Source organism: Nansenia antarctica, assembly GCF_963989245.1.
Source record: "Nansenia antarctica genome assembly, chromosome: 6".
Lineage (NCBI taxonomy): Eukaryota > Metazoa > Chordata > Actinopteri > Argentiniformes > Microstomatidae > Nansenia > Nansenia antarctica.
This window is the reverse complement of record NC_137676.1, coordinates 69,249,941-69,264,857: the sequence shown is the minus strand read 5'-3', so window position 1 is coordinate 69,264,857 and position 14,917 is coordinate 69,249,941. Positions and strand designations below refer to the sequence as shown.

At 45.7% G+C, this 14,917-nt stretch overlaps 2 protein-coding genes across 2 annotated transcripts in view; both read left to right on the top strand.

Moving 5' to 3' along the window:
• Positions 1-1,508: 1,508 nt before the first annotated feature.
• LOC308159488 (histone PARylation factor 1-like) lies at positions 1,509-7,027 on the top strand (the record flags this gene model as incomplete). Its single annotated transcript, XM_080533285.1, has 8 exons — positions 1,509-1,606; positions 3,626-3,800; positions 4,244-4,430; positions 4,692-4,790; positions 4,915-5,077; positions 5,467-5,554; positions 6,173-6,345; positions 6,893-7,027. The coding sequence occupies exons 1-8, from the start codon at positions 1,565-1,567 to the stop codon at positions 7,025-7,027; spliced, it is 1,062 nt and encodes a 353-aa protein (XP_080389411.1). The 5' UTR covers positions 1,509-1,564.
• A 6,398-nt stretch (positions 7,028-13,425) lies between these two features.
• The window catches only part of LOC308160887 (ankyrin-2-like), a gene marked incomplete at both ends in the record, with an annotated part of 89,106 nt that continues 87,614 nt past the window's right edge, over positions 13,426-14,917 (top strand). The window contains one exon of the mRNA XM_080534820.1: positions 13,426-13,596. Within this exon, the coding sequence (XP_080390946.1) occupies positions 13,426-13,596 (171 nt within the window). The remainder of the gene's footprint in view (positions 13,597-14,917) is intronic.

Sequence of the window (14,917 nt, the reverse complement as noted above, 5' to 3'; positions counted from 1 at the left end):
ACATCAGATACAGCCTCTGCAAATCTGCCGCCAACAGAGGATGCATTTCAGCAGCATGTGCAGAGAGCAATGTTCCAGACAGCGGTATGGTGTCACAGCCACATGCCCAAACCCCTGTTATGGAGTCCTATTGGCAAGGGGTGGATTATCAGAGATGGGGCCATTCAACCTGTCCTTTTTACAAAACCCCCAGCACCTACAGAAGTGAGAGACATCACTCACTTATATTGCAAAGATGCAAAGTGTGGAGAGAGTGGAAAGTGCCAGTGCCTCTCTGTTGGCCTTCCCTGTACAGAGTTCTGCACCTGCTGTGCAGAATGTCAAAATGTGTCCCCTAATGTTTGAGGACTTTATTTAATTGTACTTTGAATTAAGGTTCCAGTTTTAATAAAACCTGTACTATTTACACCTATGTTTTAGAGGCTTGCAATTTAGAACTAATACACTTTATTTTATTGGGTTACTCTTATTCTGACTATTTGGTGATGTAGTTCAGCCACCTGGTATTTCCCTCTCCAAATATGATGACCATCAGAGTGAGCATTATTAACTTATAGGCTATTATGCCACTTATCCCCCATTCGGAATTTGACTATGAGAGAAGAGGTAGGCCTATGTCTAAAGAAATCTCATTTGCAATAGAACTGTATGAGATATTTCCATACAACTACTGGTTAGTGTTCAATAGCACCCTAGACAATTCAGTAATGATATATTTTTCAGGGATTTCTGTTTTTCTGATAAATGAGAGAAAAGTGATGGAGTCCTATGTTCCTGTCACCAAAAAGTACAATTTCCGTCTTAACTAAAGCTACGTTTACAGTACTATAATTCAGTATTTATTTAGGTAAATAGTTGTCTGACTATTTGGTGATGTAGGACAACCACCTGGTTCATACCTCAGCAAATCTGAAGAGGAAAAGAGTGATCATTCTCAAGTTATGGGCTTTTTTGTTACCTTCCCCATATTCGGCCTGGTCTAATTTGGGTCTTTTTCAGGGATTGGGGTAGCTCTAAAGAACAAAAAAAAAAACTCATTTCCCCAAAAATAAAAATTGACAACAATCAATTTCATTAATGGGAGACCCTAAAGATAAGAAAAATCATTGTTGTCATTTGTTCTACCTCGGGTAGGGGTATCTCGAAAACTAAAGCCTTTTTTGAGGACTTGCTGCTAGACTATGAGGCAAAGAGCAAGACCTGGTTCAGTACTCCATCTGTCCTGTAGGTGGCAGCATGCACACAGCAACAACACCCCGTACTACCGGTCCGCCGGTGTAATCCCCTCAGAGGAAGACGAACTCCACGTTCCAGCCGTTTGATATCATGAACCAACCTCCTCCTCCACGCCGCTGGGTGGCGCAATCCTGATTACTTTCCCAGTGGTTGAAGTCGGATTCGACGGCTTGCTCGTTGGTGTTTACCAGTTGTGGGTTTCCTTTCTGCAGTCGGTGGAAGAAGAAGAAGAAGAAGAAGAAGAAGAAGAAATTAAATAAAAAATAAAATAAATTAAATTAAAATTAAAGGTTGACGAAAAGACCAGAGGAACCGACGGAATAATAATATGACAGGACGCGGGAAAAGAAAACCCAAAACCTCTCTGCAGGTAGGCGCTGTTGGCCCGGTACCGTTCATGCAAAACGTGGCCAAAGCCCCTTGTCTAATAGTAAAGCTTGATTAAATGTTAAATGATTAAATGATTAAATGTTAAATGATTAAATGATTAAATGTTAAATGCCAGATGTTGAGCCACTGTGCAAGTTTAGTGAAACAGGAGAAAGGGTTTTGCGCGCAAGCAGCATAATTAACCACATACCCAGCCATCACCTTGTCTTGAGATGTCTGTTAAGATGTCTTAATTAACCAAAATAAGACATTTTGTCTGTCAAGATGTCTTAAGTCGTCTTAAGACCTAACCTGAAGACATGCACTCGTGCACTCACTTAAGACATGGAGCATAAGAGCCATATTTGCTGTGTCTTGAAGACACAGAACATCTTCTTGAGATGTCTCACTGAGTGTCATGAATCACACTGAATGGCATGCCAGTGGTTCTAATAGCAGAGGTCCATCATGCTTTTAATGTAGGAAAGCTACCAAGGTCCCCTTTAAAATGATACCAAACATTATATTATTATTATTATAAAACATTGAAAAATGGTCCTGAACCATGGAGCCTAAAGCAGCAGCTATACAATAGAAAGTCTAAAATGCCATTTTCTTTAGGGGGGTTGATGATCAACAACTTACATGAGCTTGATCACTGTGATAAAGCTGCCACTTAGGAATGGTTGTCATACCAACATATCATCTACAGACATGTCTGTATCTTTTCCCAAAAAATATATAGTTAGGTTTTGCCACCCTGAGTGGTAGCAAGTGTTGGTCTGGGACTATGGACTATTTGTGTTAGACAGTTTTAAGTCCCTGTCCAGCTCACTGACATGGCTGGATATGTCACATTTCTCATGACAATATCTATTTCATATCACAGCATGTCTCGAGTGAAAGCTTTCATGCGACAGTATATACTGTTCAGTCTAATGTTTGATGCCCGTACACATGCTTGAGGTTTGATACACATGCTTGATACACATACTGCCCCCCCCCCCCCTTGCCTTAGTTAGAATGTTATTGGAAATAATTTCAAGTCCTTATCTTGAGGTTGCCTGGACCAATAGATGGAATAGTCCCAAAAGTGCAAACCCTGCACACCTAGGATTCCAGGTCTGCTTATAACCAATGAAGATGCCTCAGTACATGTCAAATGTTATCTACTGGGCACCCCTGATTCAAGATTCAATGACCTGTTTGTGAGTTGATAGTGCCTAAGACAATAATAAAACATATGAGTATTTGTAACCTCCCCAAAAAGAAACGCATTCCTTTTCATCCTCAGTTGTGGTGGGCTCATATCATTTGAGTGCAAAATAACAGCGTCCGCAGCACACTCAAATCTGTGCAAAAAGCACAGCTTTTGCGAGCTTTCGGTCATAGACCTGCCTGCTTCAGGCATAAAGCAGACAAGTGAATGCAGTGGTATAAAGGGTTCAAACAACATCACTTGATTTAGCCAATGCACAACACCTGTGTCACATATTACACCTAGTGGCTAGGCATCAAGGGAATTGTAGTCCTAGATTTAATTGAATCAGAATTGTTTATATTAGATCCATGTACAGGTACAAGGAGTAAAACAATTATTGGGTTAGGGTTAATTTGACTTTGGCATTGCAGAATACAAGATCAATAATACAGGGTTTTTTCCTGACTCAAAATGACACGGAGGTAGGCTAGTACCAGTGGCGTTTGACATCGGGGGGGGGGGGGACCTATGAAGCGGGGCTGTCTGGGGGTCCTTAAACGAGCGTCAAACACTTAATTCCTAGCATTCTGGTAAATTTATATGCACCAATATGTGCCTTTTCTGCATCAATTCATGGTGGAAATGTCATTATATAGGCTATGTAAAGGAAAACACAATATTCAGGCACCAGATGACCTGATAACATCACCAGATGAGAAATAAAGCAGGATATAAAAACAACACAATCAATAAAGCAGGATATAATAAGAACAACCAAATTATGATGATGGGAAAACAAGTTATTCCCTCTGCTTCTAGGAGTCAGAGTCCTCCAACGGGGAGGTGAAGAAGGCCCGGCCGGAGGAGTGTGGGAGGGCCCAGGTGAGGTCGGACCTGCGAGAGGAGGTGGAGAGGCTCTACAAGCTGCGGATGCCCGAGGACTTCTACCACTTCTGGGACTTCTGCGAATGGCTCTGCCCTGACAACCCCCGGGGTATGCCATTCAGGGCCCGCATCAATCCCCTTAATTCCAACGGTGACCCCCCCCCCCATCCTCTGCCCTCCTGGTCAATTCCATGTCAATTCAGGAAATTATCTTGAACTTCCAATTCTACCCCCACACACACAGAAACACACTACTCATCACCCAGAGCTTCTGGTCAATTCAGGAAGTTAGCTGAGATTACACATTCTACATGTCTCTCATTGAAAAGCAGAAAAAGAGGGAATTCGGAATCAGAATTGTCCAATGGAATTTCCGTTGACTTCCTGAATTGAAATAGGCTAGAATCGACCCCCAACCCCAAGAACTGTAATAATCGTATAACGTGAGGCTGTGACCCCCCTCCCCCCTGCCTGTATTTGTTAGATGAACTTGTTAGGTGAGTGTTGAATCGTCCATGTCTTTTCTTTCATGTCTTTTACGTCCCTCTTTAGAAGCGTTGTTGGAAACCCTGGGTTTGCGGCTGGTTGGCCCCTTTGACATTCTGTCAGAGGCGCACAGGAGCTCCCAGAATGCCCAGCCCAACTACCACCTGCACTGGCGCCACTTCTACGACCCCCCGGAGCTGCAGACCATACTGCAGGGGAGTGGGGACAGCCAGCATCACATGGGCTACTACAGGTGAAACACCGAGAGGTAGTCAGTGTGTTGACTGGTTGACTGGTTGACTGACTGATTGATTGGTTGATTGGTTTTTATTTGGGGAATGACTATTATGCAAATTGTGCCCCCGGAAAAAAATAGTTAATACAGACAAGTGAAAGGTTTCAGTGAGTGTGTCCTTCCTTTTTGTTCCTTTTTAATTTTTTATTTAATTTATGTTTTTTTTGGATGTCTATTGTTTTCTTCTGAAATGGCACACCCCTCTATTTTATCCCACAGAGATACTCCAGACTCCCTGCCTGTGTTTGTTGGGGAAAACTACGCCAAAAAGGGCTGTACCATCACACAGATGGGGGACAACATCTTCGCTGCAGTTCTGTGAGTTCCAACCACCCAATAATAATAAAATAAAGTAGAATAAAAAAAAAAAAAACACAATATGAATCCCATATCAATACGATGTGCATTTTCTGTCCTTTTCTTCCTCCACCTTTCTCGTCAGACTGTTTCTGGGGAAGAAGAGGCGGGGCGGCCGCAAGGAGGGGCGCGAGGCGCTGGACACTCTGGAGGCGGAGTTTAGGAGCAGGGCGGAGTCTGCGGGGGCGGAGCCTCGGGCGTTCTCTCTGGAGCAGAAGACCAAAGCCATGAAGCTGAGGGAGAAGAAGGTGATGTCACAGTAGAAGTAGAATGTTAGGAAATCATAAGAGAATCCATCAAAAAATTCTATTTTTAGGCCAACGTAAACACTATGATAGTAGCAGCCATAGAAATGTTGTGATTGAGTTAAGATTTCGGCCTTAAAGGGGGAAGTTCATTGGAAATGCATTTTCATGTGTGTTTTTGGTCAGTCCATAATGCGCGCTGTCTCGACCTGTCACCGTTTCACATGGAATTCTGCTTTAACTGTCGAAGATCCATTTCAAACGGTCAATAGATATTGGAGGTTGCATCCCCTACGTTTTCAAACCTTTGCTCCTATTTTTTTTTTATCTACTGACCTCTGACCCCTGTGAACCCCAGGTCTACTGACCTCTGACCCCTGTGTGAACCCCAGGTTGTCACCAAAACCTTCCACGGAGCAGGAATCGTGGTCCCGGTCGACAAGAACGACGTCGGCTACAGGGAGCTTCCTGAGACAGACGGTAGGACAACACTTACATTCTGTTTATTTATTTATTTAAACTTGTTAGTCAATTGTAGGAATTTGGTATTTTATGCTCTAGGCAAGGAGTCCGCCATAGACAGCGACCCTGGAGCAATTAGGAGTTCAGTGCCTTGCTCAAGGACACCTCGACACGTGGCCAGCCGGGGTTTGAACCACCAAGCTGCCGCCCCTGCGATCATTAGACGCCGGCTCTACCTCCTGAGCCACAGCCGCCCTAACCTAAACACCACTAAAAGTCTCAACTCACAGAGGAACCTCATAACACAATTTCGCTTTCGTTTTTTAACGACAATGTCGTCGACGATCTAAGGCAGTTACTCTATCATTACTAGGCAAGGCAAGTTTATTTGTATACCACATTTCATACATCAGGGGCAATTCAAAGTGCTTTAAATATAGCATTAAAAAATACAGAAAAAGAAGGATAGTAATTAAAAAATAAAATACTACACAGTTTAATTTGGTCTCGAAAAAAAAGTTTACGTTAGTGGCGTCGCCAAGGTTACAGCGTGGCGCAGTGGTGCCACTCTTCCATTGTTTGAGGAGGACCCTGACATCCCCCATCCCCCCCTCCCTGTTGTGGTCCGTCCCCTAGCTGGCCTGAAGAGGATCTGCAAGGCCATCGTGGAGGCCAAGGACGACCAGGAGAGGGTGAAGGCCTTCGGGCCGCTCCAGGAGATGATCACCTTCGTCCAGTTCGCCAACGACGAGTGCGACTACGGCATGGGATACGAGCTGGGCGTGGACCTCTTCTGCTACGGCTCGCACGTGAGTACACACACGCACGCACACACACACACACACAGACACACACACACACACAATCCACAGTGACAGAGAAACACAGACAGAGTCATTGTGACAGGAGAGAGATGCGTTGAGGAGAGGAAGGCCGCTCCTAGAAACACTATGGCCGCGTTCGTAAATTATCTCTGAGCGCGCCGGAGCGTCCACGTGACTGCCTCTTGTCCAATCAAATTACTTAGTTCCATTATGACGTTGAACCCAGTGTGCGTTCCGGCGAATTTACGAATGCGGCCTATATATAAACCAACACATGATCAACTTAACTTCTGACTTTGTCTCTCTCTGTCTCTCTCTCTTTGTCTCTCTCTCTTTCTCTCTGTCTCTTTCTCTCTGTCTCTCTCTCTCTCTCTCTCTCTCTCTCTCTCTCTCTTTCTCTCTCTCACACGCACATAAACATGCTAGGGGAAAGTCTCCCACATCATAGCACATTGTGTGTCAGTTAAGAACACGGACACAGAACACTCCATTTTGTGCCCGTTTGCATCTCCTTGTTTCCTGTCTCTGCCAGTACTTCTACAAAGTGATCAGGCAACTGCTGCCCATGGCGTACAGCCTGCTGAAGAGGGGCCTGTTCGCAGAGATCCTGGAGGCACACCTCTCCAACCGCACTCACGACAACCTGGACCAGTTGTCTGCCGTGTGAGAGAAAAAGCACCAGAGAAGAAAGAGTTTGTTTTCATAAGCTTTGGCCACCCTGTGTTCTTACTTGTCTGTTGTTGTTGTTGTTGTTGTTGTTGTTGTCGTCGTTGTTGTTGCCGTGGTTTCGGTGTTGCTGCCATTGATTGGTACCCAACTGTTTTGTCTTTGTGTTAAAGGTAGATGTCTAATAAAGTATTATATTTTTGAATTGATGTTTATTTATTTTTTTGCGCTTGACAGGAGGGGAATCTTTAGAGGCGCGCATGTTGTCAACATATTTTGAAGAAGCACGGACAGATGATATTACCCTTCTGCCACACCAGTGTGTCCCGCCCCCTAGTGTGATTTGAAAGTGATTTTGGAGCTATCCTTCTCCCTCCCAGGTTAGGTCTACTGCCCTGGGGGGTATTCCATCAAAGTCGCTAAAGAAAAATCCAGTCTTATTTTTGATACGTCTCACGTAGTTATTTTATTTTTTTACGCATTTCTTTGACAAGTTATGAACACTCCATCGAAATAAGTCTGGATTTTCCTTTAGCGATGTTGACAGTTGTTAAAAACCTTCAACCTGGATCAGAATGATCCTGATTCTTTTCTCTGATCCAGGATCAGATCGCGCTGGCTGATTTTACCCTAACCCTATACGACTCAAAATCAGCCAGATAGATCTGATCCTGGATAGCAAAAGAGAGCAGATCTTTGAACCCATGGCCTCAGACTTGCGAGCTACAGAGAAAAATGTAGTGCATTTCGTACTGACGCGGGGTCGATTTGTCAATAATGTCGATCGGGATAGATTTCACTGGGTTTTTCAGATTAGTGTGTTTCGATATTAACTGTGTACAATTTAGACCACTGCATACATCTTTAAGTTCATCAGGAAGGTGTGTCAACAACCGCCACACCCCTATCACCGTTAAACCGGTGGCTCCTAGCAACACATGTTCAAACAGCCTTTCCACAGACAACATTGGTTGTCATCTCCCCTACTGATGCTGTCGCTGGTAGCAGTTGTGAACTGTATATTAATGGCCAACTTTAATCACCACTGTGTTGCTAGGACTCGAATGCGTTATCATCTTCCTCTTCCTCCTGCGCCTGATTTGGAACCAGTGACGTATGGAGCTCATGGATGCGCAGTACCGGAATGTGACCACCAGAGGAAGCAGCAACGCCTCAAACTGGGGCTCCACGGAGCTTCTCTAAGCATGCAAGTCTGAATGGTGGCATGACAGCGAGATGGCTGTGGGCTCACACACCGGGTCACGGCTGCTGTTGTTGGTTTGGTAATGAAGTAGCCTATCCTGACTGAGTTTTACCGATGGTCAAGGTATTATTATGGCAAGGATAGACGATGTTGTTGTTGCTCCATGTGAGGAGTTTTTGGATCGTTGCACTAAAGATCAACTTCTGAAAAATTGCAGACGAGTACGAGCTTTGCGATCTAAGTGGTCATGGTGATAGACGCAAAGGGAATATAAAGGCTATGGTTACATTACTGTTGGTATGTGTATAAATCTGATGATAACCTTTATTTGTATAGCACTTTTCCTGCAAATGTTGCAGCTTAAAGTGCTTTAAACATATAATCATAATTTAATAATTTTGTTATTTAAAGGCAACATTAAAATGTTTTTTTAGTCTTGGTACAAACACCACACCACATTATCTGGAATAAACACTATTTTGTATGAAAAAAAAAAAGAAAATCTTTCTTTTTTTCCAATCGTGAAGATTTTTATTTATCCATTGGGGTTTTCAGAATTGTATTTTTCTAAACGAATCATCCTTGTCAGCGAACTCACTCGGGAGTCCACGCGGCCGCGTCACTCGATCCGACGTCGTCAGTCGCCTCGTTTTCAACCTCATCGATCAGTCCGCTGATAAACCGGTCGATCAATTCGTCCTCGACCTCAGACTGGTCGCTCCATCCGCTGTCCTTCTCATCAGTCGGCCCATCGCCTGCCAGTGTGTTGTTGTAAACATGGGAGGTCGGTCTCGGCTCGGTCTTGGTTGTGTTGTTGGTCGTTGGTGGCAGATCTGGCACGCCAGGTAGGAGCTCCCAGTCTGTCTGAGGCAGGGTTCCTGACTTCCTGGTCAGGGAGATGGTGGTAGACTTAGAGGTCGAAGAAGCCTGGGACTGGGATCTCACGGACTGTGGAGAATCAGGCCTGACTTCCACCACTGGGGTCTGGTCCTGCTGAGGGCTACATGGCCCTGGAGGTGTCCGTCTCCGGGCTTTGGGGTCCTGGGGCGACTTTGCTGTTTGACCTTTTGTCTTGTCCGTTTTTCTCAGGTGTCTTTTCCCTTTGTCCTTTGTTCCTTTGCCGTTGGTCGTCGATTTTCTGTCCTTCCTTTCATTATCGCCTCTGGAGAGTTGGTCGATGTCAGTGTCAGAGTGGTCAGAGTTATCAGTGTGGTCAGAGTGCTCAGAGTTATCAGAGTGGTCAGAGTGGTCAGAGTGGTCAGAGTTATCAGAGTGGTCAGAGTTATCAGAGTTATCAGAGTGGTCAGAGTTATCAGAGTTATCAGAGTGGTCAGAGTTATAAGAGTGGTCAGAGTGGTCAGACTCTGAGTGGCTTTTCTTCAGGCCTCTGCCTCCACAGCACGTTAGGAGCGTTAGCAGTTGAAAAAACACCACGGCGGGCTGTCCACTCTTTTCTTTTCTTCCTTTCTTTTCTTTTTTGGCCTCCTTCTGAGGTCCGTCTACTCCTGGAACCTCAGTTCCGCTTGGGGTCTGACCCATAGTGACTTCTAATAGTTATTCTGTTAAACAATCTTATTATAATTAGAGACAGTCGTGTGTGTCCTCTAACAAGCAAATGGTGCTCTGTCTGAAAGATCTGGAACCTTGGCTTTTATACCTTGTCATCGCCATGGAGATACGACACACTTTTCTCTATGGTCGGAACACATGACATCATAATAGAAGGTGGACATCTTGATGTCACAATGGCACCCCTAGTAAGGTGTCATGTGACATTATTCAGATGTGATCTGTGTGCTTTAAGCAGCTGAAAGTGCTTTAATAATTATATAATCATAATTTAATCATTTAGTTATTTAATATTAAAAAGATGGGTTTTTAGTCTTGACTTGAAAATATTTGCTGAGGTTGCATCCCTAATGTAAACACGCAGTGCATTCCACAATTTGGGTGCATAAAATGAGAATGCTGTGTACTTCCCTCCACGATAACGAGCTATCCACTCAACTTTACTGGCGGGAGTGCCTTGGGTACGTTAATGAAAGGTGCTGATTGGCCGAAAAGGAGTTAGATCAATCAGCGCTCGATTGCTCTTCCTTAAGGACCCGGATTATGGCCAGAGATATGTGCCACTAGAATCTGAATCTGAATTACTGACTTTGAATTTGAATTCCCCAATTTGAATAAAAAAAATGACGTTGAATAAAAAAAATGACTTTGAATCACATAATTTGAATTTGTATTGTTTAACTTGAATAACTTAATTGAATACAAATTCAAATTATGTGATTCAAAGTAATTTTTTTTATTCAAATTGAGCAATTCAAATTCAAAGTCAGTAATTCAGATTCAGATTCTAGTGGCACAGATCTCTGCCCATAACGCAGCCTCACCAAATCTCTTCTTTTGTACATGGGTTAGGGCTGATATTCTAGCAGAAGGTCTTTCAGATATTCTGGTGCTGTACCAGTGAGAGCTTTATAAAGAAGCAGAAGGATCTTGAAATCTATTATGAACTTAACAGAAAGCCTGAGTGTAGAGTCTCTAAAATAGGAGTTATATGAGCTCTTCTGCTTGTTTTGGTTAAAACTCTCGCTGCTGCATTTTGGACTAATTGCAGCAAATGATGCCAAGACATGCCTGTATGTAAGAAAATAGAGGCATCCGCTAGTATATATCACCTCCATCTTGTGTTCCGCGTCTCTTTGGCGTTCGTAAATTTGCTCTGGAAATCTGATCAGCCCTCAAGGAACGCTCTCGCAGCGAATTTACGAACGCAGCCCTTATTATCTCATCTCACTGCTTCTCGGCCCTATCAGGTAATCGGTGGTCAGTCTCCATCACAGGAAGCTGCTGAGTCGGCTCCGTGGACTGCTGCGTCTTATTTTAATGGCCTTCCTCTGTTTACCTTTTCCTCCTTCTCCTCCCCTCACCCCCCCCCCCCTTTACTCCTTCTCCTCATCCTTCTCCTCATGCCTCTCTCTCTCTCTCCACATCTTTCAGAACACACCACCAGTAAAAGACTTAAATTGATTTTCTAATGGAAAATAACCAAGTTCCCTTCCTCCTTCCCTCCTCCTCACCCCCCCCCTCCCACCCCCTCTCTCTACAGTAACAGACTAGGTCCTTAAATTGATTCCCTAATGGAAAAGAGCCATGTGACCCTCCAGGTTCACGTAATCGTGACATCATCACTTGCGAGAAGTCAATTCTCTCAGACAGGCACTTAACACGAATGTTCACCTGACAGTTTGTCCTATCTTACTTGCCATCTCTCTCTGCCCCACCCCCTTTCTCTCTCTCTCTCTCTCTCTCTCTCTGTCTCCTTCATTTGTCCCTTTATACATCTCTCTTCTCCTTCTTTCCTCTCCCCCCCTCTTCTTCTTCTGTCCTCTCCCTCTCTCTCTCTCTCTCTCTCTCTCTCTCTCTCTCTCTCTCCCCTCTTCAGCACCAGCCTGCTCTCAGATGGACTGCTGCTAATGCGATTACACACAGTCATAGAGCCGCCCCCCCTCCATCCTCTCCTTCCCTCTCCCCCCCACCCTGCCCTGCATGTCTTCCATCCCTCTCCCTCTCTATCTCCCTCCCCCTCTCCACCCCCCTCTCTCTCTCTCCCTCCCTCCTTCTCTCTAATGCTGATGGACTTCAATAGTCTAAAGTGGCTTCCTCTGCTTGTCTCCTCTCCTCATGTCCTCTCCTTGTCTCCTCTCCTTGTCTCCTCTCCTCCTCTCCTCTCCTCTCCTAGTCTCCTCCCCTCATGTCCTCTCCTCTCCTCTCCTAGTCTCCTCTCCTCATGTCCTCTCCTTGTCTCCTCTCCTAGTCTCCTCCCCTCATGTCCTCTCCTCCCCTCATGTCCTCCTCTCCTAGTCTCCTCTCCTAGTCTCCTCTCCTTGTCTCCTCTCCTTGTCTCCTCTCCTCCTCTCCTCTCCTAGTCTCCTCCCCTCATGTCCTCTCCTCTCCTAGTCTCCTCTCCTCATGTCCTCTCCTCTCCTCTCCTAGTCTCCTCTCCTCATGTCCTCTCCTCTCCTCTCCTAGTCTCCTCTCCTCATGTCCTCTCCTTGTCTCCTCCCCTCATGTCCTCTCCTCTCCTCTCCGGGTGACACTGAGAGGTAGCGTTTTAGCTATCGAAACAGCCATTTAACGAGACGTGGAGGCTGAAAAGAGAGAGGTGGGAGGAAAGGAGGGAGAGAGAGAGAGAGAGAGAGGGAGAGGAGGCCTGCAATGTTGATTCACTTATCTAAGGCTGGTTCAATCTAATAATGGCTGACATCTAGTTGAACTGCTGGCATGGTGGTGGTGGTGGTGGTGGTAGAGGAGGAGAGAGATTGGTCAAGACGTTCTTTTCTTTCTTTCTTAGATTTCTGAGCGTCCTCTCTCCTGCCTGGCCTCTCTCTCTGGAGTAGAGTGCTTCTTGGACCGTGCTTTATGCTGGATAGATTTTTTTTTTTTTTGCCCTGTCATTCTCTATTGGGCACTGGTGGTTCAAAACAAGATCTAGAGAGAGAGAGAGAGAGAGAGAGAGAGGGGGAGGGGGGCAGAAGGGAGAGAGAATGAACATGCAAGCGAGACAGAGAGAGGGATGAGGGGAAGGCAGAGAGAGAGAGAGAGAGAGAGAGAGAGAGAGAGCGAGAGCGAGCAAGAGAGAGAGAGAGAGAGAGAGAGAGAGCGAGCAAGCAAGAGAGAAAGAGAATTCTACCCTACAGCCAGCCCAACCCCACACACGTGTGTAGGCTATGAGTCGGTGAAATTTGCAGCAGAAAAACCTCCGGGCAGTAGGTACACACGCCCGTGTGTGTGTGAGCTCATCGTGTTAATATCTCACCGCCAGCTACGACGAAGCAAGGCTACCGCTCCTCCCAGACCGTCGTAGGCAAGGCTACCCTCCTCTATCTCACTGCTGCTCCAGATCCCTGAGCGACTGCTGCTGCAGAGAGGAGGAGGAGGAGGAGGAGGGAGAGGACCAGGGGAAGCAAAACAGGAGCGCACCGGCTGCACACACCGCTCACTCGGGCGCACTTCGGAGCAAAGGGAGATACACGATCAGGCTTAGACGCTCCTCGTCTCTCAATATACATAGCCTACGAGACGACTTTATTATTATTGTTATTTTATTATTATTTATTTGTATTATTATCGGGACAATTTTGACTGTTGACGCCGCATAAATGATGACGCCCAGGGGCTGCAGAGACTGAATGTCAGACGGGAGTCCAGAAGAAGAAAGTCGCGCCAGGGGCGGCGGCTCCGTGGACATGATGATGGCCTCTTCTAACAACACCTCGCCCGAGGGAGGGACCCCCAGCCCCCCGCACCAGACCCAGGGAGGGACCCCCACCCCCCCGCACCAGACCACCCGCATACGGCAGGTGGGTGTCTGTCTGTCTGTCTGTCTGTCTGTTTGCTCCTTTTACATGATGACAGGCTACTGACATCCCCGCTCTCTCTCGCTCGGCATTGACTAAACGAACCGGAGACACAACCGGGGCGAACACACACACACACACACACACACACACACACACACACACACACACACACACACACACACACTACCTCTCTCTCGTCCTGCATGCGGAGGGATGGATGAATGATAGTAAAAAGGCGTAAAATATGCGATCTTACGATCCATATTGACCTCAATTCACTGTTGTTTATCGTTATACCCCCCCCCCCCCCCCCCCCCCCAAGAAAGTGCGTGTGAAATGGCCCGAAGATGCTGAATCAACACAACCTGCTGCCGGGTGCGACAGCCCATTATTATTATTATTATTATTATTATTTTTATTATTATTATTATTATTATTAAGGCTATTTATAGACTCATCATCATCGTGTGAATGATGTTGTTGCCAGTTGTTCACCTGTTTGTTCGCTCCACCATCTGCCAAGTCAGAACAATAAACATCCGCAAAAACAGAACGAGTATGGTAGCCTATGGTGAATGCGGAGTTCCGAGTAGCGTCCCGGGTCAGACTGTTTATTATAGTCATATTGGTCATGTTAGTCCCCCGTTATCCGCCCTCCTCCACCGGGAACGCCTCGACTACCGGTGTCTACCGGCGGCATGAACGGACGGCTCGCAACAACCCTTTATGTCGCTTCTCAAATAATATTTGAGAGCGAATGTAGCCTACAACCAAAGCTATAGTAGGCCTATTAGGCAGTGAACTGTGGGGGTAATTAAATTATGCTCAAAACATGCCCATCTTCATCCTACTGATAAGTCAAGGAGCAAATTGAGCATAATTAGAGGAAGGCAAATTAAGTAAGTAAGAAAAGGCAAAGTACATGCACAGAAGGACCGGTAGATAGATGACTTAGCCCAGATAGAAACACAGATAGACACACACAGATAGACATACATAGACACACACACGCACGCCCACAAAAACAAACACACTTGTTTTTTCCCCTGTCATGTTTATCGTCCTGGCACACTACCTCAACCTAATGCACTGTGGCATCGGTGCTGGTGTGTGTGTGTGTGTGTGTGTAAGTGTAAGTGTGTGCATGCGTGCATGCGATGTAAGTGATTTTATGACACTAGTGGGGCCCGGTTGTCCTTGAGCCAGTAAAACCCACTCCTTCCACGGGTCTCTGGGTTTCTCCTCTGGGCTGGAGCGGACGTCCTTATGTGGTTCTCTCTTCGTGGTCCTCTCTCCCTCGTGATCGTAGGATACGATGGGT